The sequence below is a fragment of the Purpureocillium lilacinum genome (assembly GCF_023168085.1).
Source record: "Purpureocillium lilacinum CBS 284.36 DNA, scaffold_6, whole genome shotgun sequence".
In the NCBI taxonomy this organism is placed as follows: domain Eukaryota; kingdom Fungi; phylum Ascomycota; class Sordariomycetes; order Hypocreales; family Ophiocordycipitaceae; genus Purpureocillium; species Purpureocillium lilacinum.
The window spans coordinates 1,750,972-1,777,408 of NW_027072116.1; the positions used below are offsets into that span (position 1 = coordinate 1,750,972).

General features: G+C 60.1%; 10 protein-coding genes across 10 annotated transcripts; 4 read left to right on the forward strand and 6 right to left on the reverse strand.

Annotated features, from left to right (window-relative positions):
• Window positions 1-263: 263 nt before the first annotated feature.
• PLICBS_008434 (putative E3 ubiquitin-protein ligase) lies at window positions 264-6,231 on the reverse strand (the record flags this gene model as incomplete). Its single annotated transcript, XM_018324046.1, has 5 exons — window positions 264-1,186; window positions 1,242-3,308; window positions 3,376-3,973; window positions 5,347-5,992; window positions 6,050-6,231. The coding sequence occupies 5 exons, from the start codon at window positions 6,229-6,231 to the stop codon at window positions 264-266; spliced, it is 4,416 nt and encodes a 1,471-aa protein (XP_018177225.1).
• Window positions 6,232-6,559: 328 nt separating this feature from the next.
• PLICBS_008435 (uncharacterized protein) lies at window positions 6,560-8,214 on the reverse strand (the record flags this gene model as incomplete). The annotated part of the gene is made up of 10 exons (XM_065601390.1): window positions 6,560-6,702; window positions 6,768-6,865; window positions 6,916-6,997; window positions 7,052-7,235; window positions 7,288-7,491; window positions 7,548-7,652; window positions 7,707-7,790; window positions 7,845-7,873; window positions 7,914-8,017; window positions 8,180-8,214. 10 exons carry the CDS (start codon window positions 8,212-8,214, stop codon window positions 6,560-6,562), a joined length of 1,068 nt encoding a protein of 355 aa, XP_065457462.1.
• Window positions 8,215-10,398: 2,184 nt separating this feature from the next.
• Window positions 10,399-10,940, reverse strand: PLICBS_008436 (40S ribosomal protein eS10; the record flags this gene model as incomplete). Its single annotated transcript, XM_018324043.1, has 2 exons — window positions 10,399-10,815; window positions 10,902-10,940. 2 exons carry the CDS (start codon window positions 10,938-10,940, stop codon window positions 10,399-10,401), a joined length of 456 nt encoding a protein of 151 aa, XP_018177222.1.
• A 584-nt stretch (window positions 10,941-11,524) lies between these two features.
• PLICBS_008437 (uncharacterized protein) lies at window positions 11,525-12,367 on the forward strand (the record flags this gene model as incomplete). Its single annotated transcript, XM_018324042.1, has 1 exon — window positions 11,525-12,367. The coding sequence occupies one exon, from the start codon at window positions 11,525-11,527 to the stop codon at window positions 12,365-12,367; it is 843 nt and encodes a 280-aa protein (XP_018177221.1).
• Window positions 12,368-12,700: 333 nt separating this feature from the next.
• On the reverse strand, window positions 12,701-13,251 carry PLICBS_008438 (cytochrome c oxidase subunit 6B; the record flags this gene model as incomplete). Its single annotated transcript, XM_018324041.1, has 5 exons — window positions 12,701-12,735; window positions 12,791-12,854; window positions 12,923-13,035; window positions 13,098-13,133; window positions 13,197-13,251. The coding sequence occupies 5 exons, from the start codon at window positions 13,249-13,251 to the stop codon at window positions 12,701-12,703; spliced, it is 303 nt and encodes a 100-aa protein (XP_018177220.1).
• Window positions 13,252-13,578: 327 nt separating this feature from the next.
• PLICBS_008439 (uncharacterized protein) lies at window positions 13,579-14,071 on the forward strand (the record flags this gene model as incomplete). The annotated part of the gene is made up of 4 exons (XM_018324040.1): window positions 13,579-13,665; window positions 13,721-13,736; window positions 13,831-13,893; window positions 13,956-14,071. The coding sequence occupies 4 exons, from the start codon at window positions 13,579-13,581 to the stop codon at window positions 14,069-14,071; spliced, it is 282 nt and encodes a 93-aa protein (XP_018177219.1).
• Window positions 14,072-14,305: 234 nt separating this feature from the next.
• PLICBS_008440 (uncharacterized protein) lies at window positions 14,306-14,812 on the reverse strand (the record flags this gene model as incomplete). Its single annotated transcript, XM_018324039.1, has 2 exons — window positions 14,306-14,440; window positions 14,492-14,812. 2 exons carry the CDS (start codon window positions 14,810-14,812, stop codon window positions 14,306-14,308), a joined length of 456 nt encoding a protein of 151 aa, XP_018177218.1.
• Window positions 14,813-15,325: 513 nt separating this feature from the next.
• Window positions 15,326-19,165, forward strand: PLICBS_008441 (protein transport protein S31; the record flags this gene model as incomplete). Its single annotated transcript, XM_018324038.1, has 3 exons — window positions 15,326-15,534; window positions 15,593-19,070; window positions 19,121-19,165. 3 exons carry the CDS (start codon window positions 15,326-15,328, stop codon window positions 19,163-19,165), a joined length of 3,732 nt encoding a protein of 1,243 aa, XP_018177217.1.
• A 729-nt stretch (window positions 19,166-19,894) lies between these two features.
• PLICBS_008442 (uncharacterized protein) lies at window positions 19,895-21,079 on the forward strand (the record flags this gene model as incomplete). Its single annotated transcript, XM_065601391.1, has 2 exons — window positions 19,895-20,060; window positions 20,154-21,079. The coding sequence occupies 2 exons, from the start codon at window positions 19,895-19,897 to the stop codon at window positions 21,077-21,079; spliced, it is 1,092 nt and encodes a 363-aa protein (XP_065457463.1).
• A 321-nt stretch (window positions 21,080-21,400) lies between these two features.
• Window positions 21,401-23,394, reverse strand: PLICBS_008443 (uncharacterized protein; the record flags this gene model as incomplete). Its single annotated transcript, XM_065601392.1, has 4 exons — window positions 21,401-22,246; window positions 22,306-22,567; window positions 22,698-22,711; window positions 23,053-23,394. The coding sequence occupies 4 exons, from the start codon at window positions 23,392-23,394 to the stop codon at window positions 21,401-21,403; spliced, it is 1,464 nt and encodes a 487-aa protein (XP_065457464.1).
• Between the last annotated feature and the right edge of the window lie 3,043 nt (window positions 23,395-26,437).

The following is a 26,437-nucleotide window of genomic DNA, read 5'->3' on the forward strand; positions in this document are numbered from 1 at the left end:
TTGGGATTCATGGCTGAAATGTATTCGCCTGAGTGTATGTATGACCACTACTTGTCCTCTATGTTATGCCGGCCATGCAAAAAGGCAGAATGACCCAATATTCCAAAACCCCGATGTATCTGCGCCGTCCCATGCTACTCTGTGGCACCCATGATCCTGCCATGTCATTCTAGGCTCAGTGGCAAATCTTGGCTATAACGATTTTGCATCCCACACGCATGATCCAGCCATACAGTTCATAAGGTCGTCAGCTTGCCGTCGCCTCATTTGAGACCGAAGCCCTCACTTTCTCGCACAGCTCGCCAAAGCATGGCCTCTAGTCGCGCCTTTGACTGATATCGCCAAAGCGACAGCATATTGAAGCAGGTCCTGGCGATTGGGTATCGTCCGCAATCGTCGCCGAGACATGATATTTTGATGGGCAGCATGGCCGCACCCATGGCGGGTATTCGGTCACTGCCGGTGATGAAGAGAAGCAGCTTACGCTGATCTGCCGGGGTAGCGTCCTGGAAACTTTGCCAGAACCAGCTGACAACTGGTTCCTTCCCATCTGGCTGCCGCGTCCCCCAGTTGTCGTATTCGGCGACCGCTCGCAGAGAGGAAATGTCAAGGGCCTCGTCCGAGCCTCGCACAATGAGCTCAATTTCCTCTGGTCGGAAAAGCGAGAATGCGTTCCCGCCGCACACCGTATAGAAGCCTCTTTTGAAGGGCTCGAACTGCCGCGAAACTGCCGCGTCCAGCATGTGCCGGACATAAAGGTCAACGTACTCGCGTCGGTTGCTGTTCGTCACCGGCTTGCGCTCTCCGCCGTGGCACAGCGGCACCTGCACCGCTGTCCCATATCTGTCCATGTCGAGCACAAAATCCAACGCAAACGTCTCCTCCACATCTCCGTCGTAGTCAAGCAGCTGCCTGAGTCCCTTTGCAAGGCGCGGCTTGTACTCGGCCAAGTCTTCTAGCGTATACTTCATAGACGGTTTCGGGTGAGCCGAGGCACCTTGGCCATGGGCCGGGGCCGCTGCAAGAAGCTTGCGAAACGTAAACGGCGGTAGTGCGACGTCCAGGATGGTCGAATTGTATATGGCCAAGCCCATAACGACGCCCACAAGGAAGAACTGATCCGACGTCTCAAAGGAGGACGGGTTGAAGTAACAGTACTGGGAATCCTCATCGTAGAGAAACATGCCTATTAACCACGTTAGCGTAAGTCACAGCAGGGCAGCAGTGGTGACGGAACGAACCGTGATCTGGGTTAAACACATCGCGTACGAGGAGCAAGAACCATTCCTTCCGCAGTCCGCCTCCGTCGATGCCCTCCTCGCCCGCAAAGGTAATTCGTAGAGCCTTCTTGATGTCTTCGCTCCCACTTCCAATGACCTCGCTCACAGCCTGCAGGCTGTCGTCCACCAAGCAGTCCCTGCGAACGTCTAGTGTCAGGTACTGCTTCACGTTCTTGCGCGTCATGATGCTGTCGAAAAAGGCGTCGCGCGCCTTGTTCTGCATCTGACGCCGAGCATCGTACTCTAGTATCCTCGTTTTGGCCCATATGCTGAGCAAGAAGGGATACTGGCAGAAACAGAACTTTGCCCTCTTTGCTTCCCATGCCTCGAAATCGTTGACCAGATCGGCGTTGTCTATCATGAGGTTGTAAAAGTCGCTCGTCGGTAAAACCTGCCCGCTGGCACGCACACCATCGCGCACTGCAGCAACTTGGACGTCCCCTCCGCTTGCCACTACCTCATCCCCGTGTCTCATGCCGGGAAAGTTGTTGGCCGCGAACAGCAGAGCGAGGACACGAGATGCGGCCTTGACCTGCCAGTCATCTGAGTAGGCAGTCACCTTGTCCGATTCTTTCTGCTTCTTCGAGGAGCCGGATCCAATTTCATCGTACAGGTAAGCCCCCGCAGACCTCCCGGATTGCATCTCCGGGATCAGTCCAGCTGTGATGTCCACTTCGGTACGATGGGTCCTGTTCCCTTGACGGAGCATGCGATACGTCAAGAAGCCGGACACAAACTCTTTGGTACGAATAAAGCGCGCCTGCGGATATTTCGCAAACCAGACAATGAGTTGGTTGTGGCAATTGGTCGACGAATTGGACAAAAGACCAATGATACGCTTGATAATGCCGGAGTGATGGCCAGATAGCAGACCAGTCTGCGGCCCTGAAGGCTTTTGCGACGCTGGAACGGACACTGACTCCGGTATTCTGTCCTGCTGAAGGATGCCTTTAAATACAGGATCGTCCGAGTACAGCAGAGGGTTCTCCATGAGTATCAGTAGGAAACGAAGACTGCTGGGATCTGAAATGGGTCGACCCGGTCGCTTGAGGAGTAGCTCCGAAGCCTTGAGCAAGACTCGCTGAACATGTGCCTGCGCTTCAAGCAAGTCGCGCTCCAGTGCCTCGAGGCCCAGCTCGGCTGGACTCTGGAAGTTGGGATCCTGGGAGATCTCCTCATAGACCGCAAACCAGCCCTGAGCCGTGTTGATAATGGAAGAATACCAGCTCTCCAGCTCCTGCCAATTCATATGTGGAGACTTGGCCGAGGTGATCGCCTTTGTAACCTGGTCTGGCCTGCTCGCAGACGGGGTGCTGCCCGTGCCCCCGCCATGCTGTCCACCAGTCCACCAAGTACCGTTTTCCGCGAAGTCGCCCAGGAGCAGCATTTTCGGATCTAGCCCTTCGACGATATTTGCTGGGGGAGACGCCTCGCGCGGGAGTTCAGGGAGGGGCTTTTGAGTGGCCTGCATTTCGCGAGGAACAGGCTTCCTTCGGATCGAGTGGTCGCCTCCGGATCGCCCAGCTGGGCGAGCAGACTGGGTCAAAAAAGACGAGTTGACGCAATCAAACGAGCTAAAACAAGACACAATGTAGTCTTCAAGGGGCTTGAAGATCCGCTTCGGGTTCTCGTCTCGCGACGTCGATGGTTCCCTTCGACCATTGCTTGGCGTCGAAGGCGGAACCGCCAGCGTGGGCCTTTCTGGGTAGGACGATGAGTAGGAACGGGGCATGGCGTTGTTTTGGCGCAGCGGGTTGGGTCGCAAGGTTGGTTCCTCGTCGAAGACGTATTTGGCTTCGGACAATGGCTGGCTGCTGCTCGTGGGCGGGCCATGGCGATCATGGTGCTTTTCGTAGCCTCTGCCCGCATCACTCGGCAGCAATTGGGGGCCGCGGGTTGGCGATCCGGGCCGCTTCGCCGAGCCGGTATCCGAGTTGGATCGAGACCTCGAGCACAGCTTCCTTGAGAGATACGAGCGGAGACATTGTTGTACCAGTCGCTTGGAGTGTTGTGTGGATATGGGTACGCCTAGAGCACAACGTCAGAAACGGTGGCAAGGGATAAAGACGGGCCTTTCTACCTCTTTGGTGCGTACCTGGAAGATCGTTGCTCATTCCGCGAGCCCTGCCCGCGGTCGCATTCCTGCGCACGTCGCCCTGGACGGGCACGAGGTCGTTGATGGTGGAGCAGATGGTGCACTTGAACACCTTCAGATCCTTGGGCCACTTGACGAGCGACGAGCAGGTCATGCAGTTGCCCGTGGCAAAGTCCTTGCTGCTCGCTGCGGAAGCGCCAGGCCTGGGCTGCTTCCCGGTGTTGGCGCCGGCCATGACGCCAGCGTCATCGCCGTCGACGTTGAGGTCGGGGGCGGGGCGGCTCGTGGAATCCTGCCTCCTTTTCCTGGTGCTGAAGAGCGAGGGAAAGGGGTTGCTCATAGAGCGTGCGTGCTGGGGGCGAGAGGTGCGCGGCCGGGACGTGTAGGCGTCGGATTCGGAGGAGCTCGAGTCGGCGGGATTGGGGTTGTTGGAGCTAGGGACGTCGAAGCGGCCGGCGAGGCCAGTGGGCGTCTGGAGAGCGCTATTGTGGATACGGGTGACGAGGTCATGCTTTGGCGGCTGCCGCGACCCGTGGCGAGGGTTCATGTTTCGGGAAGCCATTCCCGCCGACGGTAGGCCGGTCGCGACGTGCTCCTGCTGTTGACGCAACCGAGATGAGCGTCATTGGGGCATGTGCGAAAGGGAGACCGCTGGCGAATTCCGTGGCAAGGGCGGGCTTGGGGACTTGTAAGTAGGACGGAGGCCAGGCGAGCCGACGGACCACCACCACAGGGTGAGTGGAGGTTGTTGCGCAATCGCCAAGGCAAGGCAAAGCCCGCTCCGTTGCCCCGATCTTTGAGGCTAGGTATGATGCGGGAAGGGAGGGAGAGTGAGCACAAGCACGCAGCCGTTGGACCTCGCGAGAGACAAGACACACATCGGCAACGGCGGATCCGAGGAGCAGCAGCTGCTATTAGGGCTGAAAAGCGGCTGCGCTGCGTCGTCGGGCTCGTTGTCGCATCACGCGGCGGGCTGTACGAAAGCGGCGTCGACAAGGCAGACCGCCTGAGGGCCTGGATTGTCGCGTTCCCGCGGCCCCTGACAGAGGGCTGTGGTTGGTAGTAGTAGACGATGCAGTTGCACGAGCACCGCGGGCTGTCGTGTCGTGTTGGTGTCGCAAGGTTTGGATGTGCTTGGTTACTGGCGCAGCATCCATCACTCGTCCACGAGGTTTATTGGGTTGACAGCTCCGCCGGCTGCGTAGTGATTAATTGTCTCCTGACACACGAGCGAGAGCACCGAACGCCCCAGAACAGCCCTGGAGCATGGGACCTCGCACATCAAACATTCGACACCCCTGCGGCGCCGAGGATGCTAGGCGTGCTGGGCTTGCTGGGCTTCCCCTGGGCCCCACCTGTAGTGGGAGATGCATGCCGCCCTGCCCCGCCCAGACCGGCACTGACACATTTCAGTCAATCCAGCCTGGCGGCCAACTCGACTCGACAGGGGCGGGCCATTGGAACCTCGTCAGTGGGGACCAGGCCTCGGCGCGGGATGGCTTGGGGAAGACACGAAGCACTAACCCAACGAGGTCCACTGCCTTCTCGCGCTACCTTAGCCCATACGTCAACACGAGCTCTCGCATCTGCGCCTGCGCAACTCCCATGCCTCTCATCATCAGCCTACCCGGGAACATGTTCATGTCGCTGCGGAATCCGTTGACCGGCCGCCTGCATCGTGCCCAGTCGTTTAAGAACAAAGACAAGTGCTTTGTGTGGATATGCCACCCCATTGTTCTTGTTCGGCACTTTTTCGCATTGCTACAGACCTAGGGATGCGTAAGAGAAGGTGGGTAGAAACGTGTCCGACGTAGGTTGCCTCAATTTGCAACCTCCAGCTTCTGACTCATGTGTTATTGAAAGACTTCAGACCTCGCATGATGCCGCGCGATGCGACATCATGCGTCCTCATGCCAACCCAGCATCTGTTCAATGCCCCCTTTCCGCTGCCACTCTGATCGCGGGACTTACATCAACGGGTAAATCCAAGAAAGGCACAGCTTCTCGGCACCAAGAGACCTCTTCCGCACAGATGCCAGTCAGTCTCATTTTGGCTGATATGACAGCCCCGGCCTTGGCCTTGCCATGTAGAACACAGTCAAAGGTTCCCCGAGTGATTTTCAAGGGACCCTTCAGCTCCGCGTACGCAAGCGCAACACCGCTTCGAAGCTCAAAGACGGTATTCCCAAGATCCACCTCGACCGGGCTTGGGTTCTCAATGGTGAGCACCACCGTCACGTCCTCACCACGGCGCTTCAAGCTCCGCAACTTTGCCTTGGGGCCTCCCATGCCGCGGATGGGAATGTCCATGCGGTAGTTGCAGTTTGCCGTTACCCCTAGCGCGGTCACGGTGCATCTGCCCTGCTCGAGCTGGAACTTTGTCTCGTCGTCTAGTATGATGCTCCGGATGTATGCCTTGAACGTGGTCATGTCGGTGATTTGGAGTCGCTGCCCTTGGATTTTGACACTGGTCGCCCAGAAGCTGGTCCTCACTTCGGGCAGTCTGATTCTGGCGAAGCAGAAGCCATTGAACGACAGGCCGACGTCCGTTTCGCTGATCGTGCTGCTGATCGGCCCGGTCTTGGTGAGACGGAACTCCACGGTGAGATCGCAAGAGCTGCAGATGCCAATTAGACGTGCACGACGTAGGGAAGCTAATGTCTGGTTACCGTACTCCTCTGTTGCTCTCTCGATGCGGATCTTGGATACGTCTATTCGGGATCGGTCGAGTAGGAACTGGACGACCGAGTCCATGGTGCCCCTCCGAGGCCTGGCCTCCGGATCGTGCGGTGCAAAGGTCTGCCGCAGCACAGGACGCGCCCTGTCCTTGAAGAGTGGGGAGTTGCCGATATTCATTTTAGGAGGAAGCTGCAAGGCGCTCTGTTCTTTCCACGAGCCGTGTTGTCGATCGTTAAGGAAGGAGTAGAGGCTGGAAGGGGCATTCGGGCAACAGGTCCAACAAGCGCCCAGGCGTGGAGGCCTGTGAATCGGAGCTCTAACAACTCTACATCCCACCAGACTACACGCTCGACGCCAAAAAACACCGGATGCGTCTCTACAGATCTATTAGTAAATGCTACTCTACACCCCCTATCTGTACCATTGACCGAAACGCTTATACGCCATCGGCTGTAGTAGACATACACCAATTGCTTTCCACGCAAGCTCCTAGGCAGTCATCGATCTACTCGAACACGATCGCGGCCTTGATGGCCGTCTTGTCCTTGATGCTCTGCAGGGCCTCGCCAAACTGCTCAAGCTTGAACGTCTTGTTAACGATGCCCTTGGTCTTGACCTTGCCCGAGTCAAGGTAGTCAATTGTGGCAGCTACATCGCATCAGTCCAGTCAGCAAAACCTTCCTTCAAGTCTACGAGAGGAAACGAGAACGTACGGAACATGTAGGTCTCCGAGAAGGAGCCAATGATGGTAATCTCGTCACCAAAGATCTTGGACGGCGGCCACGAAACTCTGTCCTTGTTGGCATAGACACTGGACGAGGTTAGCGCTCTGGAACGGATCGATGGAACGGAATGCAGTACCCATAGACGACGAGAGTGCCGCCGCGGCGAACATAGTTGATGGAGTCCTCCAGAATCTTGACGGATCCCGTAGCCTCAACGACTGCGGCTTGTCAGCGACCACACCACGCCGATCTGATTGTGCGCCAAAACTCACCGATGTCGAAACCATACGGGTTATCAGCCTTCAACTTGTCAAACTGCGCGCTGGGGTTCTCGCGAGAGAGCTCGATGTAGGTGTCGGCCGCATCGAGGCTCTTGGCCAGCTCCATCTTGAGACCCTGGGGAGCCGCAATAGTGACCTGGCAGCCTCCGTTCTGGCGCAACAGCTGAGCAAGCATCTACGGAAATGTGTCAGCGCATATCTGGCAGTTTCCTGGGATAAGAACCTACGAGACCAGTAGGACCCGCGCCAAACATGAGGACGTGGGATCCCAGCTTGGGTCGAATCTTCTCCAGACCGTGGCACGCGCAGGAAGCGGGCTCGAGGAGGGTGGCGTCGACCCAGTTCAGGTTATGGATCTTGAACACCTTGGCAGCGGGATAGGCGCAGTATTCGGCGAAGCCGCCATCCATGGTGACGCCGTGGGCATTGAACTGCACGCAATGATGAGCACTGGCCGAGGTCTTCCGTTGGGGGACGGACAGCTTACGTTCTCGCACAGCAGCAACTGGCCTCGTCGGCAGTAGAAGCACTCGTTGCAGAGCTCGCTGTTGTCGGCGGCAACGCGGTCGCCGATCTCAAAGCCTTTGACATCCTGAAATCTCATTAGGTTTACTCTGTTGCTACCGTGGTCGGCTGGAGAGCTTACTTTGCCAACAGCAGCGATCACGCCGACAGTCTCGTGTCCGGGGATCAGGGGAAATTTGGCGATGAATTCGCCCTCGTGGATGTGCTATCTCGTAATCAGCAACGTTGAATACGACCCTCAAGTTGTGAGAGTTAATACCAGATCTGTATTGACACAGTTGTTAGTCCCTGTCATGTGGCCATAAGCATCAGTATGGAGCCAACTCACCAGTGCCGCAGACACCACAGGCCTTGACCTGGACCAAGACATCGTTGTCCCGAAGCTTCGGCAGGGGGACCGTCACGATGGAAAAGTCCTCGGGCTTCTCATACCTGCAGAATGTGTGAGCGAGAAATGCGGAGCAATCCCCATGCCGAAGGAATCCCGGGGCTCGTCTAGACTCCAACGCATTGGCGCTTGGGGCAACTATGGCGGACCTTGATGGGCCGACAGGGTTTCTGGGCCAGCCCCAGCAGCGGGTATATAAGACGTACCTGAGAGCCTTCATCTCCTTGGGAAGTGACGCCATCTTTGGCGAGTTTCTGGTTGCAGTTTTGTACTGTACTGTGGACGAACAGGCAGCTGGGCGGGACGCTACGTCTCTTTATCGGAGCTGGGAAAGAAACAACAGTGAGCTACTGAGTTCCTTTTCACGTCATGGACTCGCCCTGACCAGACAATGCAGACCGTCGACTGCACTCGAAACTACACCTGGGTGGGAATACCTTCAAAGCGACAAGACAGCAGACGACGGCGGCAGATGGGGACGAGAGTGAGCTGCCTCGGCTCTCAGCCATGAGGGCGAGCGTTATTTCTATGTACGCTTTCTGGCATGGCACACGCCAGGGGGGCGGCTCTGGACTCCATCCATGCTGCATGCCGGACGCTTGTCAACCTGCTGCTTCAGACGGGGTGCGCACACTGCGGACCGTCCTGGTCAGTCGACGCCCCACCGGCCAGCACCAACATCGTGTGTTAGCTCCCCCACACGACGGCGTGGCTGCTCTGCCTCAGCACGACTTCCCACAGGACGGCAGGTGGATAGCGAGTCAGGGGGGATCTTTGCTTGTTGGAGTGCATCGAGCACGGGTTTGGATGTTTCAACCCGCTACGACGACTGCGTCGCCGTCGCCCCCTTGGGCCAACATCAGATGGTGTGTCCAAAGGAATCCAGGCCGGGGTGTACGCCTTCACCCACACGCAAAGGCGGGGTGCCTAGTCGGGATGCCAGGGCGTCGATAAGCAGCGGCGACTCGCCACCTCGCGGGGCACCTCCGAGCGGAGATGGGCACAATCCATCGTCTGCTGCCAGCCGTCAAGCCGCTCCCACGTTTGAGCGGCGGGAATTATTGTTTGCCGCGTCGTCGCAACAATGCTGCTCACCGACGCCGCGAGCTAAACTACTGCAGGGCCCAGACCATGCAAGCTCAGCTCCTGCGACGCTGCCGCGTTAAGGGTGCCGAAGCAAGTGGGAGGGGAGGCAGGTAGGCATGCAGGCATCTCCGAGGCCGGCCATGGGCATTCGATTCGCCAATTTCTCTGCCGAACTGCAGGACAGGTTACTGTGCTGTGCCTGGAGGATATTACTACCGCGTCAGTGGGTGTGACGCGAGGTGCAGCGACCCCCCGAGCATGTGGGATCAGCCCTTCGACCCGAATCGCTCCGCCACCCCGGAAGGCTCCCGCGGCCGGCATCTGCAGCACCAGCCTATCGCTGGCTCTGGTGGCTTTACAAGCCTGCAGACACCGCTCTTTTTACGGTCATGTGATGCCTCTGAAACACCGTAAACCTGGACGCCAATTTATGTAGTCCTACGGCGCCGCAGAGACGGGCTCCGTCGGCGGGGTCGGTGAGTCGTCGGGGACCGCGTCGTCAATGGGACGTGGGATGGATGCGATGCACTCGCGGCAGGGGCCTTGCCGTCTGTGGAACCCGACTAGGCAAGCCGACGGTGACGACGACAGCTCGGACGTCAGCCCGTCTTGGCCAGAATTGTTGAGTGAGCAAAAGGTCTCTTCGTTTTCTCGCCCTCACCCGCACCGTCGGTGGCGTGTAACAGCCACATGAGGTCCGACGAGACGCGTGCAGCATCGTACCTAGCACCAGGCTTCAATTGCGTGCTCTGAGAAGCAAGGTGAAAGCACTAGGTCTGTGAAAGGTGAGCAGAACGTTCAGTCTCCGCGCCAGGTCGGAAGGGTCCGGTCCGGTCCGGTCTACGGGACTCCTGCCGAGTATTCGCATTATAGATCGACCATTGGATTGGCCACTGTCGAGTCGTCCGAGTCGCGTTGAAGCCGTCAGGAGTCTGACGCTTGAAGTCGTCAAAGAGGAGCGTCAATGCTCATGATCACAGTTGCTCGAGCGGAAAGTTCTCGTTTGACGGTAAACATTGACCCTGATGCAAATGATTTCCCGAGGATCTACCCTCCAAACTCCCACGATGTCCCCCACTCTGCCGTTCTCACGAGCGGACTCTCATGGTAAAGAACTGCCCTCATTTTTAAGAGTACATGTCGGTACCTTTCGCCATGCATCTCGATAGTGAAAACCCCAAAGGAAACTCGCGTCGCTTAAGAGGGAGGAGCGCCACCACGGGCACGGCCAACGCCACCACGGCTGTAGAGGATATCCAGTTAGCTTGCTTGATGCGCATGTTGCGACAGGACAGCCGCTCTTGAGCGTCTGCTACGCAATCCGACGTGGGGGGCGAGCTTACAACTGAGGAGCGAACTCGCCGGGAGCACCACCCTCCTTGCCCTCGCCAGCATCCCGCCTTCGGTATCCGCCCTCGCGGTCGCCACGGTCGCCGCCACGGCCGCGGCCGAACGGCCGGCGCTCGCGCTCACCCTCGCCGAGCATGCCACGGGGAGGAGCGTGCGATCGCTGCTGCTTGATGTGGGTGGCGGGGACGATCTCGGCGGGGAGGTGAAGCCATTCGCGGAGGTAGTCGAGACCCTCGGGGGTCAGGGTGTAGTAGTAGTATTGCCACGAGAACTGAGTCTTGACATAGCCGCGGGAGTTGAGAGACTGGCAGGCCTTGATGACGAAGAGGTTCTTCGTGTCGATGTCGGGGTGCTTGGGGAGGTTGAAGTCCTTCTGAGCGACGAGCACGCCCTCGCGGAAGAGGTACTGCAGAAACACGAATTCAATCAGTCACACCGAAAACCCAAAGACACAGATTCGCTCGTTTTCTCGCGCGCCCGGTTCGGAATTACCTCGTGGATCTTCTTGCGGTCGGCCTTGGGAATCAACATCGTGGCGGTTTGGCGGTGCTGAGGTCGATGTTGAAAATGGGCAGTTTTTCGGGCGGCTGGCTGGGTGCAAAGGTCTCAAAATGGATTACACAATTTGTGGGCGGAAACCCTACAAGAAAATCGACCTACCTAGCGAGGTGGTGGGGCTTGAGAGGTGTTGTGCGCTGTGGCTGGAGCCGCACGTGACGCTGAGTTTGTACTGGCTCCCGTGGCGGTGCAGCATCCTCGCTGGTGCCACAGCCCAAAAGTGGAGCCAAATCATGTGAGTTGAGCTGGGGAGCAAGGCTTCGACTGCGCTGTAACACTCTTCTCTCATTGCAGATAGCCTCGAGATCGTCAAGTTCAACACTGTCTACATAAGTGAACTCTGCCCGACGTCTTGGGCATCTCCCCTCGCGCCATACTTTTCAGGCCAAATTATTTGACATTCGACAAAGCCATACATAGTGGTGACTGTCGCTGAAACTCTGACCTGCTGGGCCTGTATTAGTCATCCTCGGCGCCGCCGCTAGAGCCCAGAGTCAAGGGCCCAGGTCAACATTTGCTACTTCGAACTGTCACTGCAACATCCGTCCATCACCATCATGGCTCCCAAGAATCTCAACGTCCTCATTTCCACATTTGAGGGACTTGGCCTACCGTCTACGCTGGTAGTGCCAGTCCCGGCGACCACGACTATCTCGCAGCTCCGAGACGAGATCAACGAACGACTCCCCGTCACAGACACCAGACTCATCCTGACGACACTATCCAACAGACAACTGCCAGAGCGGTCCGAGGCCCCGCTGTCGACGTATCTCTCCACCAGCGATGACGAGTTTCTTTCTCTCCGATTGACCGTCCCGCTGTGCGGTGGCAAGGGCGGTTTCGGATCTCAGCTGCGCGCCGCCGGCGGTCGCATGTCGTCGCGGAAGAAGAAGAACCAGGAAGACCACGGATCAAGCCGGAACCTCGATGGGCGTCGTCTCCGTACCGTGAACGAGGCCAAGGCCCTTGCCGAGTATCTCGCCATCAAGCCGGAGATGGAGAAGAAGGAGAAGGAGAGGCGCCGGGAGCGATGGGAACAAATCGTTCAAGCGTCCGAGCAGAAAGAAGCCGAAATCAAGGCCGGAGGCAAAGGCCGCCTGGACGGGAAATGGGTCGAGGACAAGGAAGAGACCAGCGAAAGGACACGCGACGCCGTTCACGCCGCCATGAAGGCCGGCAACTACAAGGACAACCTCGTCAGCACCTCGCATGGATCCGCGTCCACGCAGAGCAACAACTCTTCTGGCTCCGACGAAGAAGAGAAATCGGGCTCCAAGGAGTCCACCCCTTCTGAGCCTGAGAAGGTGGAAAAGGACAAGCCCCGGACCTTCTTTGGCTTCGACGACGACGACGAATTCATGAGCTCCGACGATGACGAGGGTGACTCCAAAAAGGCTTGAATGTTTGGAATGGGGACATGATTGTGTTTGGGTCGGACAAAACTGCATTTGATTTACTCCTCGCGGCGTCTGGGATAGGTGGGAAAGCGGTCGTCGCAACGACATTTTGATACCAGTAGGATCGCCAACCTACGGCTTTGCATTTTCACAATTGAGATTGTTCACTCCTCATATTACCCGCCCGTGATTGTTTCAACGTGTCCAAAGATCAACCGTGGGTGTCGATTGTCTACAGGAACGTGCGAGTAGTACATTGCAGGCACCGCTACGGAGCCATCCTCTCCGACACTCTGTTCCCTTATAACTACATCAACAAATCTACATCTGAGTCCTCTAAGCGTCCAGCCTGACGGGGAAGTTGCCAGCCTCTGTGCATCATGTTAGCGCATGCCAAACTAGCCGTCTGCGAAGGGTTGGACCTACCGCGCTGCTCGTCCCAGCGCTGGTACCAGCCGGAGGGGCACAGTGATCGGTATGACAGCCAGAACTACTCCTGCGTTAGCATCTGCGGCTGTGAGGTCGGGGACGCTGGTCCTTGGGCGGTCGGGGCCGTACCTGGCGGCAGGGGGCAAAGTCCTCTCCCTTGGCGTTGATGCACTTGTGGTAGTCGACGTAGTTCTGCCAGCAGTGCTTGGTCTGGTTCTGGTTGGGGAAGCGGGCGTCGGTGCCTATGCAATTGAACAATCAGTCTCGCGATGGTTTCTGGGGCGCCGTCGTGCTCGTTGTGCACTCGCGCTCGTCGGGTGGTCGCGGGTGAGCTTACCGGCTGCGCATCGTTAGCCTCGGATCAAGATCAGCTCATTTTTTAGGGAGGGATTATCAGCCATACCAGTCACGAACTTGAAGGGCTTGCTGACAAGCTCCTGACCGTCTTCTTCAGCCATTGCGAATTGATGTGCGTCGACGGACGTCTGGAAGTGCTGGTAATCGGTGGGCGGGCAATTGGGAGCTCCGGGCAAGGTGGATGATGAGGTTAAATGGATGCGTCGACGATTGCAGCACGAATGGATGTTCCGGCGCTGGCGGGCGCCCGGGTGTGTGTGCCTCAGGTTACACGGCCAATTACATAAGGCAACCACCACGCTAGCGGGCCCGTTGCAGCAGCATCAGATGTTCGGCAACCTCCAAACATCACCTCGGAAGGGCGACAATTTCCAATTGAATCACAGCCATTGCTAAGCGCCTTACCAGCTCCTCTCCACTCCCTCACGATGCGCTCTACCGCCGCTCTCAGGACGTTCCAGCCGACGGCTCGGATGATGTTCCGGCCGTCGACCCGGATGATGCGCCCCGTTCCCGTGAGTTCCAGCCGACCGATGTGGCCGCGACCGAGCTAACAGAATCGACGTACAGAAGGAGGACCAGGCCGGTACGTGACGGAAAAACGAGCGCACGAGGCTCAAGCAGCTCTCCGAAGCTGCCCAAGCTCTTCTACGACGATCGAGGACTGACAATTGCGAAAGGCCACACCGTCTCCCAGCGACTCCGCAAGCTCAAGCAGATCCCCGCCGAACTGATTCCCCTCGGTAAATACCGCCCAGCCCGACTCTGGCCCGATACCACCAGTAAACTAACAACATGTCCGCAGCCGTTGTCGTCGGCTTCGCTGTCTTCGCCGCCGGCTACTCGAGCGTCCGGAAATTCTTCGTCGACAAGAACCTGCGACTGTCCCGGCAGGGACCCTCTGGCCGAGCTGAGCACTAAAAACTGTCAAACAATCCAAGGCACGCGCCAGCAATTTTTTTTTACTTTGTCGCGGAGGGCGGATTACTGTATATCCTCAGAACGGAAAACAGGAACTCAATTGCACAATTTGATCTTGTCCATTCAATTGCCAACATCGACTCGGGCGGTATCCACCCCGATCGCTCCCGATACGACCCGTGCCTCTCGTAACGCCATCGCTATGCAAAATGCGAAAGAAGTAGAAGTGAAATCCTAAGCCGGCTTTGGCCCGGCAACATCCAGTCCCTCTAGTCCTTGCATGGGATCTGGAGCGTCGTCCACCGGCTGGTCCTGGCCGTTTGTCGTGCCATTCTCCTGCGTCCCAGCGTGCTCGGCCAGCCATCCCTCCTAGATGAATGATCAGTAAGAAGCTCCGGTGCGGAACTCATGAGCACGTACCTGCTCCCAGATAGCTTTCTTGCTGCCCAGGCCCTCTTCTGCGCTCTTGGGCGCCTTTGCTTGTGAGACTTTCAGGATGCGACCAAAGAACTCCGACTGATCCATGTTGTCGATGGCTTCCTTGGCGTCATCGACATCCTCATACTCGACGTAGGCGAACCCTCTGTGGGCATCTGTCGAGTTCCGCGAGTCCGGTTTGGGAAGTTGAACCTCGACAATCTCGCCGAAGGGGATGAAGGCGTCCAGAACTTGGTTGCTCGTGACCATGGGCGCGAGTCCGCCGACGAAGACGGTCGCCTTCCAGCGAGCGGCGTCAGCCATCCTGTGTGATTTGCCGTTGCGAACCTGCGGTGATGCAAAAATCCAGGTGTCGGGTTGTCACTCTCATGAGTTCTTGCAGGTCTCGCGCCGCAAGGGTCGTTGCTCTCATTGGCCTGGCTGGGATCCTCACAGCGAAACCGACCACAGTGAGAATCTCCATCACGTGACAGCGACACCCCACCTCAGGGCGCTGATTGTTAGCGGCAACGAGCCGCTGTCGTGTCCCTGGGGGGAGGAGCTCAGGAGTCCTGAGCCAGGGAGCCTGCAATCTGGCATCATACCGTGCGTGCCCCGGCTCACACCCAGGCCAGATCCGCGTTGCTTCTTCCACCACGAAGGCCTCTCCCCCCTTTTGCTACCCGAAGCTGCGGGTTGACTCTCCGAGACTCGCCCATGCCCAGCCGTGGCGATTAGACCTTTATCGGCTTCACTTCCCTTGTCCAACAACCCCCCCTACCAGGCCAATCCGTCTCGGCGCCCGTTAGGACGTGTCCGTAACACACCCCCGCCATCATGGTGCGCCTTCGCGAAGTGCCCCGAACGGCCACCTTTGCCTGGTCGCCGGGCGCAGGCAAACCTCTACTGGTCACGGGCACGCGTGCCGGTGCTGTAGATGCGGATTTCTCTGACGAGAGCAAGTTGGAGCTCTGGGACCTGTCCCTGGATGACCAGGGGCAAGGCCTGGAGCTCCAGCCGGTGGCGAGCATCACCACTGACGCAAAGTACGTGCCATCGCCCTGGCTTCTTTGGGTTTCCGATGGCGGCTGACGCTAAGAGCAGATTCTACGACATTGCCTGGGGACCTCCCGACTCCGATCACCCCAGGGGCATCATCGCCGGCGCGCTCGAGAATGGCTCCCTAGACCTTTGGGATGCCGCGAAGTTGGAAGCTGGAGCTTCGGACGCTCTGATTTCCCAGACCTCCAAGCACACGGGGCCAATCAAGGCACTGCAGTTCAACCCGTTGAAGCCACAAATCTTGGCCACTGCAGGTGCCAAGGGGGAGCTGTTCATCTATGACGTGAACGACATCTCGAACCCGTTCCGTCTGGGCAACCCGGCAGCTCGCGCCGACGATATCGAGTGCCTGGCTTGGAACCGAAAAGTCTCGCACATCCTGGCGACCGGCGGTCAAAGCGGCTTTGTGACCGTGTGGGATTTGAAAACGAAGAAGGCGTCTCTCACTCTGAACAATAGCCGGAGAGCTGTGAGCGCCATTGCTTGGGACCCGAACAACTCCACCAAGCTCTTGACGGCGACCCCCGATGACAACACCCCGGTCATCTTGCTGTGGGATTTGCGCAACTCCAATGCGCCGGAGAGGACCCTCCAGGGACACGAGCAGGGTGTTCTTTCGCTGTCTTGGTGCTCTCAGGATAGTGACATTCTGCTCTCGTCCGGCAAGGACAACCGCACTCTTGTCTGGAATCCGCAAACAGGAGAACGTCTTGGGGAGCTCCCTGAAATGACCAACTGGATCTTCCAAGCCCAGTTCAACCCTCACAACCCCAGCCTTTCTGCCTCTGCCAGCTTCGATGGCAAGATTACCATCCAAACGTTGCAGAACACCAACCCAGACACCTCAAAGACCCAGGCGGATAAGAGCCTGGATGGAGAGGACTTTTTCAGGGCCGCGCAGACTCAGCCCCAAGGCGCGTCTTTCACGCTGAGCAAGGCACCTAAATGGCTTGAGCGACCGATTGGCGCATCCTTTGGCTTTGGCGGCAAGGTTGTCGTCTTCAAGGCCTTGCCTTCGCAACCAGGGCAGAAGCGCAGCTCCAAGGTCACTATCTCGCCGTTCTCGATCGACTCTGCCGTCTCAGCTGCGACTGAGAAGTTCCAGGAAGCCCTTGCAACCGGCGACCTTACAGCAATCTGCGAGGACCGGATGCAAGAAGCCAAGACCGACGAAGAAAAGGCGGATTGGAAGGTCATGGAGACACTGGTTGGTGACAACCCTCGTGGCAAGATCATCGAGTATCTCGGCTTCAAGGAAGATGAGCTGGCCAACGGCACGACCAAGGAAGAGCCCGCCAATGGCGAGAAAGAGGCCGAGGCCGAGGCTGAAACTGAAACGGAAGCTCCTGGGAAGGAGCAGTCTGACTTTTGGGGCGGCGGGGATGGCGATGGCGAAGACTTCCTTTCTCGAGTGGCCGCGACAAAGGGCACCAAGACGGACAACCCGTTCCACCTTTTCAGCGACAGCGACACCTCTGTCGAGAAGTCCATCACCAAGGCCTTGATGCTGGGCAACTTCGCCAAGGCTAGCGATATCTGCCTTGCCGAGGATCGCATCGCGGACGCGTTCTTGATCGCCAACTGCGGCGGCCAGGAGCTGGTGGACAAGGTTCAGACTGCGTACCTCACCAAGAAGAGCGGCATGCCCAGCTATATGCGTCTGCTTGGCTCTGTCATCGGCAAGAATCTCTGGGACATCGTCTACAACGCGAACCTGGAGAACTGGAAGGAGACCATGGCGATTCTTTGCACCTTTTCCGACCCGCAAGAGTTCCCGGACCTCTGCGAAGCTCTCGGCGATCGCATCGGTGAGGCCGGCCAGAGGAAGGACGCCTCGTTCTGCTACCTTGTCGGATCCAAGCTGGAGAAGGTCGTCGATATCTGGGTTGCTGAACTCGAGGAGGAGGAGCAGGCCGGCATGAAGCAGGCCTCGGACGACTCTACTTTCTCTGTTCACGCCAGATCGCTGCAGAACTTCATCGAAAAGGTCACTATCTTCCGGCAGGTGACCAAATTCCAAGACTCGGAGCAGGGCAAGGATTCCGACTGGAAGCTGGCGACGCTGTATGACAAGTATACCGAGTACGCCGACATCCTTGCCGGACATGGCCAGCTGGAAGTGGCTCAGAAGTATCTGGACTTGCTTCCCACCAAGTATGCCGCGGCCGAGATTGCCAGGAGCCGGGTCCAGATGGCGACGAAGAAGCCGGCTGCCCAGGCCGCTGTCGGACGGCAGTCGGCGACGCCCAATGTCGCAGCATCGAGGGTGCAGCCGACCTACGGCTACCAGCCGCCGCAGGCTAGTCCTGGGCCGGGCATTCCCCAGCCGAGCCCCTTTGTTAGCTTGAGCCAAACTCACAGCCCCGTGCCGCCGCCGCAGCAGCAGCACCAGTACATGCCACCCCAGAACCCGTATCAACCCCAGGGTGGCTACCAGCCCCCCGTCCAGACCGGGTATCCGACCATGGGTCATCAGCCTCCCCCGATGGGCGGGCCTCCTCCGAGAAACTCAACGCCGTCCCAGCCTCCCCCGTCTCAGGCCAAGAAGATGGATGTCTGGAACGACGTGCCTGTGGTGACCAAGGCCGTGCCGCGCAGACCGACGCCCAGCTCGGCTCCCATCACTTCGCCGTTCCCCGGGCAGCAGACCCCATCTGGTCCTCCGTCCTCCGGCGCCTACGGACAACGCCCGAGCCCTCCGCCGCCACCCCCCAAGGGTCCGGCGCCGCCCCGAGTCCAGTCCCCGCTGGCCGGTGCTCCTCAATCGTTCCAGGCACCGCCGCCGCGGCCGTCCTCGAGCGCGGCGAACCAGTATGCACCGCCTCCGCCGGCGGGAGGCTCTCCAGCGCCGCATATGCCGCAAGTGGTCCCCCGAACCGCCTCGCCGTACAACGCCCCTCCGTCTGGTGCGCCACCTTCCAACAGGTACGCACCGGCTCCATCGATGCAGCCGCAACAACCTAGCCAGCCCCCGATGGGCTCGATGCCACCGCCTCCAGGTCCCGCCAGCCGACCGCCCCCCGTGAACCCATACGGGCCTCCGCCAACGCAGGCCACTCCTCAGGGACAGTATGCGCCGTCTCCGTACGCGGCACCCCAAAGCCAACCTTCCGCACCTCCTCAGGGACCGCCGCCGACCGGGCCACCGCCCATGGGCAGCGGGGCCACTCCGACTCCGCCGCCCCCCAAGGCCGCTGCGCCGCCCTCGAAGCCAAAGCACCCTTCGGGTGACCGTTCGCACATCCCCGCGAATGCGCAGGGACTTGTCGATATCCTCAGCCAGGACATGCAGCGGGTGGCATCCAAGGCTCCCGCGACGTTTGCCCCGCAAGTTAAGGACACACAGAAGCGGCTTAACCTGCTGTTTGACCACCTGAACAACGAGGAGCTCGTCCAACCAGCCACCATCGACCAGCTCTCTGAACTTGCGCAGGCTATCCAGTCAAAGGACTACGCGAGGGCCCAGAAGCTCCAGTTGGACATTCAGCGCGACAAGACGGAGGAGTGCGGCAACTGGATGGTAAGTGATGAAGTTCAACAGGCGTAGAAGCGTGCTAACTTGACATGCAGGTGGGCGTCAAGCGACTGATTAGCATGAGCAAGGCAACCCCTTGATTTGGTACTTAATGCAAAGCAGTTCATGTTTACCGTTTACTGGATGAGCAAAAGACGAGTCCGATGAATGATGTACAGGTGAGGGAGGCTGGGGCAGGAGCATGGACAAGGTAGTTAGAGCAGAAAAGCCATGAATGGAAGAGCCAGGAACGTTTGAACCGATTTTCGCCGTGACCTCTACACCAACTGATGTGGCACCGTGACCGGGCCCGATCTATTGGGTGCGTCGAGTAACACTGCCGTGGTGAGATGCCCGTCTTGGGAGACCATGGTAGACTCGTACTTTTGAACGGCGTGTCGAAAGAAAGAGATGGGAAAGACGCCGACCACAAGCGAGTTACGTCGCACCAGGAATAGACGCCATATTGGCCTCGCATCTCAATTGATGTTGCAGCCGCGGGAAGCTGGGCCATAATTTGAAGCTGGACGAGGTGAGCTTCGGAACCGCCTCCGTAAGCTCGAGCTGTGCCTGTCGTCCACTGTGGGGCCCCGCTGGCGCCAGCTCAGAGCCTCATCAGCGCTACACCTCACCTCGGCTTCCAACCTGCGACGGTCCTTCCATCCAAGCCCACGCCCGCCGGCATCCATCGGACGTCAATACCCTCCGCCGCCAAACGACTCCCACCACCCCTCCTCCCGCCGTCCCAGAGCTTCAACAACCTACGGAAAACCCCACGGGCCGGCCGCACCGATCGACTGAACCGTCCCACAACTCCCTCCGCTTCAGCCATGGCGGACAGCAGCGCTGCGGCCACGTCCAACGACGCGGACGCCGCCGCGCAGCGGGCCTCGGAGCAGGCTCGTCTGCGCAAGGAGCGGCGCGAGGCCAAGCTCAAGGCTGGCGGCTCGGCGCGCCTGAACAAGATCACCGGCATAGGCGGCCGCGTGGTTGGTGGTGCGCTTATCCCCTCCGCTCCCCTCTGCCTGCGTGAAGGCCAAAGAAGCCCCCTGGCGTTCGGGTGCTGACCTGCGTGTTTTTCTGTTGCAGACACAGAACAGGCCTCGGCCATCTTTACGCCTCCTGCGACTGAGGATGCCGCCTCGCCCAAGGCACGCTCCGTGTCCGCCACACAGGCGCCTGCCCAGCAGCACCACGCCGCCGACCCCGAAGAGGTGGACATCTCAGAGCACTTCTACGAGCCCCGGACGACGACGCCGTCGCGCCGCAACGTTTCAGCTGCTGCCGGCGGTGGTGGCGCGGAGCCGTCCATCTCGGATGCGCAGCTGCGGCAGATGATGCTCGGCTTCGACCGCCCCGGGCAGAGCGCGTCGCCGAGCCCGAGCCCCGGCCCCGGCCCCGGTGGACCTGCCCTGCCGCCCGGCATGGAGGACGACCCGCTCATGAAGATGATGTCGCAGATGATGGGCGGCGCAGGCGGGTTCCCCCCCGGCGCGGGCGGCTCCTCCCCCTTCGCAGGCATGCCCGGCATGCCGGGGATGCCGGGCCAGCAACAGCAACAGGCCGCCCGCCCCGACGCCTACACCACCTTCTTCCGCATCCTGCACGCGCTGCTGGCCCTCGGACTGGGCCTGTACGTGACCCTCCTGACGCCCTTCTCCGGCACGCGCCTCGAGCGCGAGCGCGCCTCCCTCGCACACGCCGCGCACGTCGCCCACCCGAACGACGACCTGGCGGCGGCAGCGCTCGACGACGCCAACGAGCGCCGCAAGCTCATGTTCTTCTGGATCTTCGCCACGGGCGAGGCCGTGCTGCTCACGACGCGCTTCTTCCTCGACAAGGGCCGCCGCCAGCAACCCGCGGGCATGCTCTGGAGCATCGCCGGGTTCGTGCCCGAGCCGTTCAGGGGGTACCTGCTCGTGGCGCTGCGGTACGGGCAGATCTTCACGACGGTGAGGGCGGATATACTGGCATGCATGTTTGTGCTGGGCGTGTGCTCGTGGTGGAAGTCGTGAGCAGCGGGTAAGGTTGTAGTATACAGGAATGCGGGCGGTCATCGGATTCTTTTCTATAGCCAGAAGAACCTGCATAATACATTTCACCACTGCCGATTCGTATCACAATGGTGGACGTGACATGTACTGTTAATTCTTTGTATTATGCATTAGGTGAATGGATGCAGGAGCGTGAGCTGCCACGAGTCTTCGGTTCTAACTACTCAACGCTCCAGTCTCAACATCGCTGACCGAAGGACCCTTTTTTATCGCTCAACGTACAACACGGGCCCGCGCAAGCAACGCCAGACTGGAAGCTTACTGCAAGTCGCCCACCACCCCTCACTGACGCAAGGTCAGGCCGAGGATGCCGCCCATCATGCCCCTCACGCGCTTGGGATTCTCCGCCGCGCAGGTAAAGACGACGGCCGTGCTGACCGCAAACGCGAGCGTCTCGCGCCACTGGTACTTGAGGGGGTACCTCCGGGGCAGGAGCGTGGCCATGGCGCGCGGGGCGACGAACAGGGCCATGTCCTTGCGGCGGCTGGCCGTCTCGATGAGCACACTCCAGCCGCAGAGGAAGCAGCCCACGCCGACGCAGAGGCCGCCGTCGATGCGGTTCCGGCAGGCCGTGTCCTTGCCGATGAGGTGCGGGCCGACCCGCGTGCGGCCGAGGCAGACGCCGTAGTAGAAGAGCGTGATGTAGGTGGCAAGGAAGGCCGACGAGCGACATGCCGACATGAGGGCCAGCAAGGGGCTGTTGCGCGTGGGCTTGCGCAGCTGGAGGGCCAGCGCCAGGGGCAGGTACGTGTACATGGACCACCTCCACGACAGCCAGAAGCGGCGCCAGGCGTGGTATTCGCACGAGGGCCCTCTGCCCATGTGCACGATGTCGCAGGGAAAGGGCACGAACTTGGTAGGATCGCCCCATTCGTAGGGGAGGTTGTAGTCCTCGCACATGGACCCGAGGAGGGGGGCCTGCCCCGTCTCCTCGCGGTACCGAAGCTCCTGCGTCTTGCAGCGGCGAAGCGCCTCAATCAACCGCAGGTCAACGTGGGCGGCGGACGTGATCCATTTGTTGTATCCCCGGGGTAGACTGTCAGGGGCGTAGAACCACGCCCACATAATCAGGCCGCATGAGGCGACAAAGGAGAAGGGGTCAATCATCTGAGAGATGAACTGCTCCGCCTGGAGATCGTACAGTTAGCAGTTGGCCCGAGCAATGAGCGCATACGGCGGCTTCGAACCTTTGTCCATCGCCGGGCAGCGGTGCGCCGGACCCTGTGCCGCGACCACAGCTCCCCGATGATGACATCCACGGCCTGGGTCGCGGCGAAGAGTGTCAGGTCGAGCGTCCGACCGGCGAGCTTCCCCTGAGAGGCCGCGGGTGCAGCGTCAGTCGGCTTGGACCGGGGAGCCGACGAGTTCTTCCGTGGTGCTTGCTGTTTCGATTGGAGCAGCTTGAGGCTGAGCCACGCGGCGAAGAATGAAGCAAGCCATCTCGCGATTCTGTTGCGTGGCGACGACGACCCCTGTCAGCCCTTGTTCGTACTTGATGTCCCCCTGGTGGTGACATGCTGCGGAGCTACGCAAGTAGTCGCAGGTCCTGAAACATAAGCTATCGTCTCGCTACACGTACCTTAAACGGGCGGTCTCGCCAAGACCTGCAGCAAGTCGAGCGACGACTCTCTTCAAGGGTTCCTGGGGTACATCAGCCGACAGGAACGGGCACCGGGCGGGTGGGTTGGTGAGGTTGCGTGAGCGGACGCTAGTTTAGAAAGAGGAGGATCGGGGTTGCTCCGAGACGCCGCATCAAGCAAGATCCGACTGGCGACGTCGAGGAAACTCTCGACTCCACACAATACGGGGGGGCGGATGCGGGGACGGATACGCGTGATCTCGACTGCTCCAAGATCCGGGGAAAAGGGACGACGGAAGGGGATAAAACGGAATGACGGCAAAGGAGCAAGCAAGCAAGGAGGTGGGCGTCGCACCTGTAAGATGGTAGCGCCGCCAACCAGGACGGCACAGAACGTGGGGAAGCGCTGCGGCTCGAGCCCGATGCGAAGGACGTGAAGAACCGAGTCCACGAAGCTTCTTTCGTCCTTTTCGGCGGGGAGGCAGTTTTCGTTCTTGGCCCTTGCGCGGGAGAGGTGCTGGAGGATGACGGTCAGGAGTCGCGGCACCACTGACGACGCATAGCCCAGGATGTAGGCGCGGACCAGGGGCCGCAGGGCTGGAGGGAGAGACTGGAGCTGCAGTGGGAAAGGCTTGGTGGTCCCCAGGCGGCGCGTTCCACGAGCCGCAGGGAGCAGCTGTGGTGGTTGCTGCGGCATGTCGGGTGGTGCAGCAAGTCGTCGATGCGAGCGAGTCCAGAAGGCGTCGTCGACGACGACGACGACACCAGCAACGACGACGACGACGACTGACGACGCACCAGAAGCAGCAGCAGCAGCGGTGGCCCGGCGCGTCGGCACAAACCGGGCTGATCTCCAGGGACTAGCGGCAGTGCGAGGGCGTCACGGCCGGTAAATGGGCAGCGCGGTGCAACCTTGCCAGACGAGCAAGTGGGAGCAACCAGCTGCCGGATCACCAGGGCGAAGAGAGATGCGGTTGGCTGTTGGGGGGGCTGTCAGTGACGCAAACCCCTGCCCGGGCGATGAGCGATGCGGTACGACGTCAGAGACACAGAACGGAAGCCACCGGCGAGGGGCGGGTGCTCTGGCGGAAGCCCTGGGCCGGATGGGATGCGTTTGACGTCGGTCGGTGAGTCGCGGGCGGCGTGGCGTGTCGCGTGCCCCAGAGCGACGAGATGTTCCTTTGGTCGAGGGATGGTGCATGCGCTAGAAGGACCCGGCCAGCAGCTGCTGTCCACGCGTGGCAACGGCAACGGCAACGGCCACGATGCTGGAGGAGCAGCAGCAGGAGCGCGGGCTGGCTGGACGACCGATCGGATTAGGTGGTCAGAAAGGACAGCAACAGAGCTCCCAGGCACCACCAAAAAGGGCAGCTTTGGCTGGGAGACAGACGTCCCGTCTCTCGCGCGCGGCCTCGCAGTCCTTCTTTAGGCGCAACTGCCGGCAATCACAAGCCTCGGCTGCAGCGCGCACGCGTCCGCCAGCGACTTTTCGCCGTCCCGGACTCGTCGTGGGGCGCAAGGGACGCGGGTTTCAGGGCCGCTGCCATCCATCTCCCTGCCCGCCGGGGGGCAAGCCTGCCTGTCCTGGCTGCTGAAAATAGCGGGATCTGGCGACGTTGGCAGTTGGGGCGCGGTGCAGGGGAGGGGGGAGGGTCCTCGGTCGACTTGCCAGACGCGGGTTTGGCAGGCGACTCTCGAGCAAGTGATGGGCAGTTGGTTATTTGGTCGTGATGGAGCGCGCTCCACTGCGCGCCCTCATCGTCAGGGCAGGGGGGCCTGGAGCCTCCACGACGGGCCTGGGGCCTGGGGCCTGGAGCTGGAGCTGCCCGGAGATCTGCCTGGGGCTCCGTGTCCGGGGCTGGGGCACCATGGCAGCCCGCTGTAAAATTGAGGTGAAAGTCACCGGGCAGGACTCAGGACTGCCCTGGCAGCGGCGGCTGTCCCGCGCCAGGCCCTGGTGGTGGGTCGCCAGCGCCGACGGCACCATCGGCAGCCCAGGCGGCCACGGAAATGAAGATGAGATCCCCAGGAGCGCGACTGCGGCAGCCAGACCGGGCCGGGCTGCATGTCGCCGGTGTCAGGCGACACAAAATGGACAAGTAGGACTTCTAAATGCGGTGCGGGAGCGCAAACGTCGGGCGGTGGCACCTCGTTAGTTGCCCTGTCCGCCGTTTTGCCTGCGACGAGAGCCCATGGGGATCTGCTGCATGTAAAACAATGGCAGGCCAGGCCAGGCAAGCAAGGTACCGCAAGTACATGCGCACACGTATTACTCCGTACTTTCATAGTGCAGCTTGTTATTATGTATGTGTGTGTGCGTGTGTGTGTGTGCGTGTGTGTGTGTGTGTGTGTGTGAGTGAGTCTGCGTGCGTGTCTGCGTGTCTGCGTGCACATCAGTTCGACGTCGACGTCGAACACACCCACGCTTGCCACGCCCCCCTCGACGACGATCTCGGGTGGTGGGCATGGCCCACGGCACGTCCCCGAAATCAAGGTGTCGGGTGGCTTGCTCGTCGCCCTCGCACTGGACCGACGTGCAGCAGCCCGGAGCATCGGGAGGTCAGATGGATCATGGCACGGTGCACAAGTACCGCCTCCGTACCTTCTAGGCATCTTCGGCCTCGTCTTCATCTGGTCTCGTCCTCTTCTTCGACAAGTCCTGCATGGACGACGAGAGATTGATGGCCGTGCCTTGCATGCAGGATCAGGCAGGACCGCTGCGGCGCACAAACTATTTGCTGTGCATGGCCGCCTTCGTTGCTGCTGCAGATGACAAGGGGGGGTCACTCGCCGGACTGCAGAACGCAGACCAGTTCCCAAACCACGCGACTTGGGACCGGCTTCATGCAGGCTGGAATGACCATGCCATCCTCCCCATCCATCCTCTCTCTCCACGCCAGGCGTCCAGCCAACCGGCCAGCCATGCCGTCGCCACTGACCCAACAATGCCCGCTACTCCTCCGTACCTCGTCCCATCCTGACGATCCTCCTGCATCGGGACCAAAGCAGCGAGATCCTGCTTCCAGACGAGCAGGCCGGCTCTCCTCAAATGTCCCAACTATCCCAAGGTAAGCAGGAATCCCTGGGTGGCGCGAGCATTCGGGCCCGGGCCCCGTGCAACTCGTGGCAGCCCGCCCGAGCGCTGCCCACTCACTCATCCACTCCGGCGGGGACGGACGCGTGAAGAAAGGATGCGGAACAGGCCGGAATGTGCACCGCTCTGGGGAAACAGCGGGGACCGCAGCGGCGGCGGCGGTGCGTACGAGGAGAGCGGAGCGCGAGCGCAGACATTTGGCATGTGATTGTCGCCTTTGCTGCATCAAGGCCGAGAAAAAAAGTGCGTCATCTGGACGAGGCCCATCGCTGTAGCGGGGCGGCGCACCGGGCTCTCGGAGGGGACGGCTCCAGCAGGTCGGGACATGCAAGACACGACACGACGGGCAGGACAGGGCGAGCGGAAATGTCCGGGCGCACCATGGGCCAATCGCCAGAGGGCAGATGAACATGACGCGCCCAGAAGACCAGACGAGCCGGATACTTGCGAGCCCGCTATATCGATATCGGACTATCCGACACAACCCACGTTCCCCAGCCCCAGCCCCAGCCAGCCCAGCGAAGTGCCAGACGTCCAGAGCAGTCAGCACGCGGGTAGGGCCCACGGGAATCCCTGGACCAGCCGGGGGCCTCCAGCGCGCCAGCTCACTGACCGACAGGGGGGCGCTGTCCCGGAGGCTGACGCC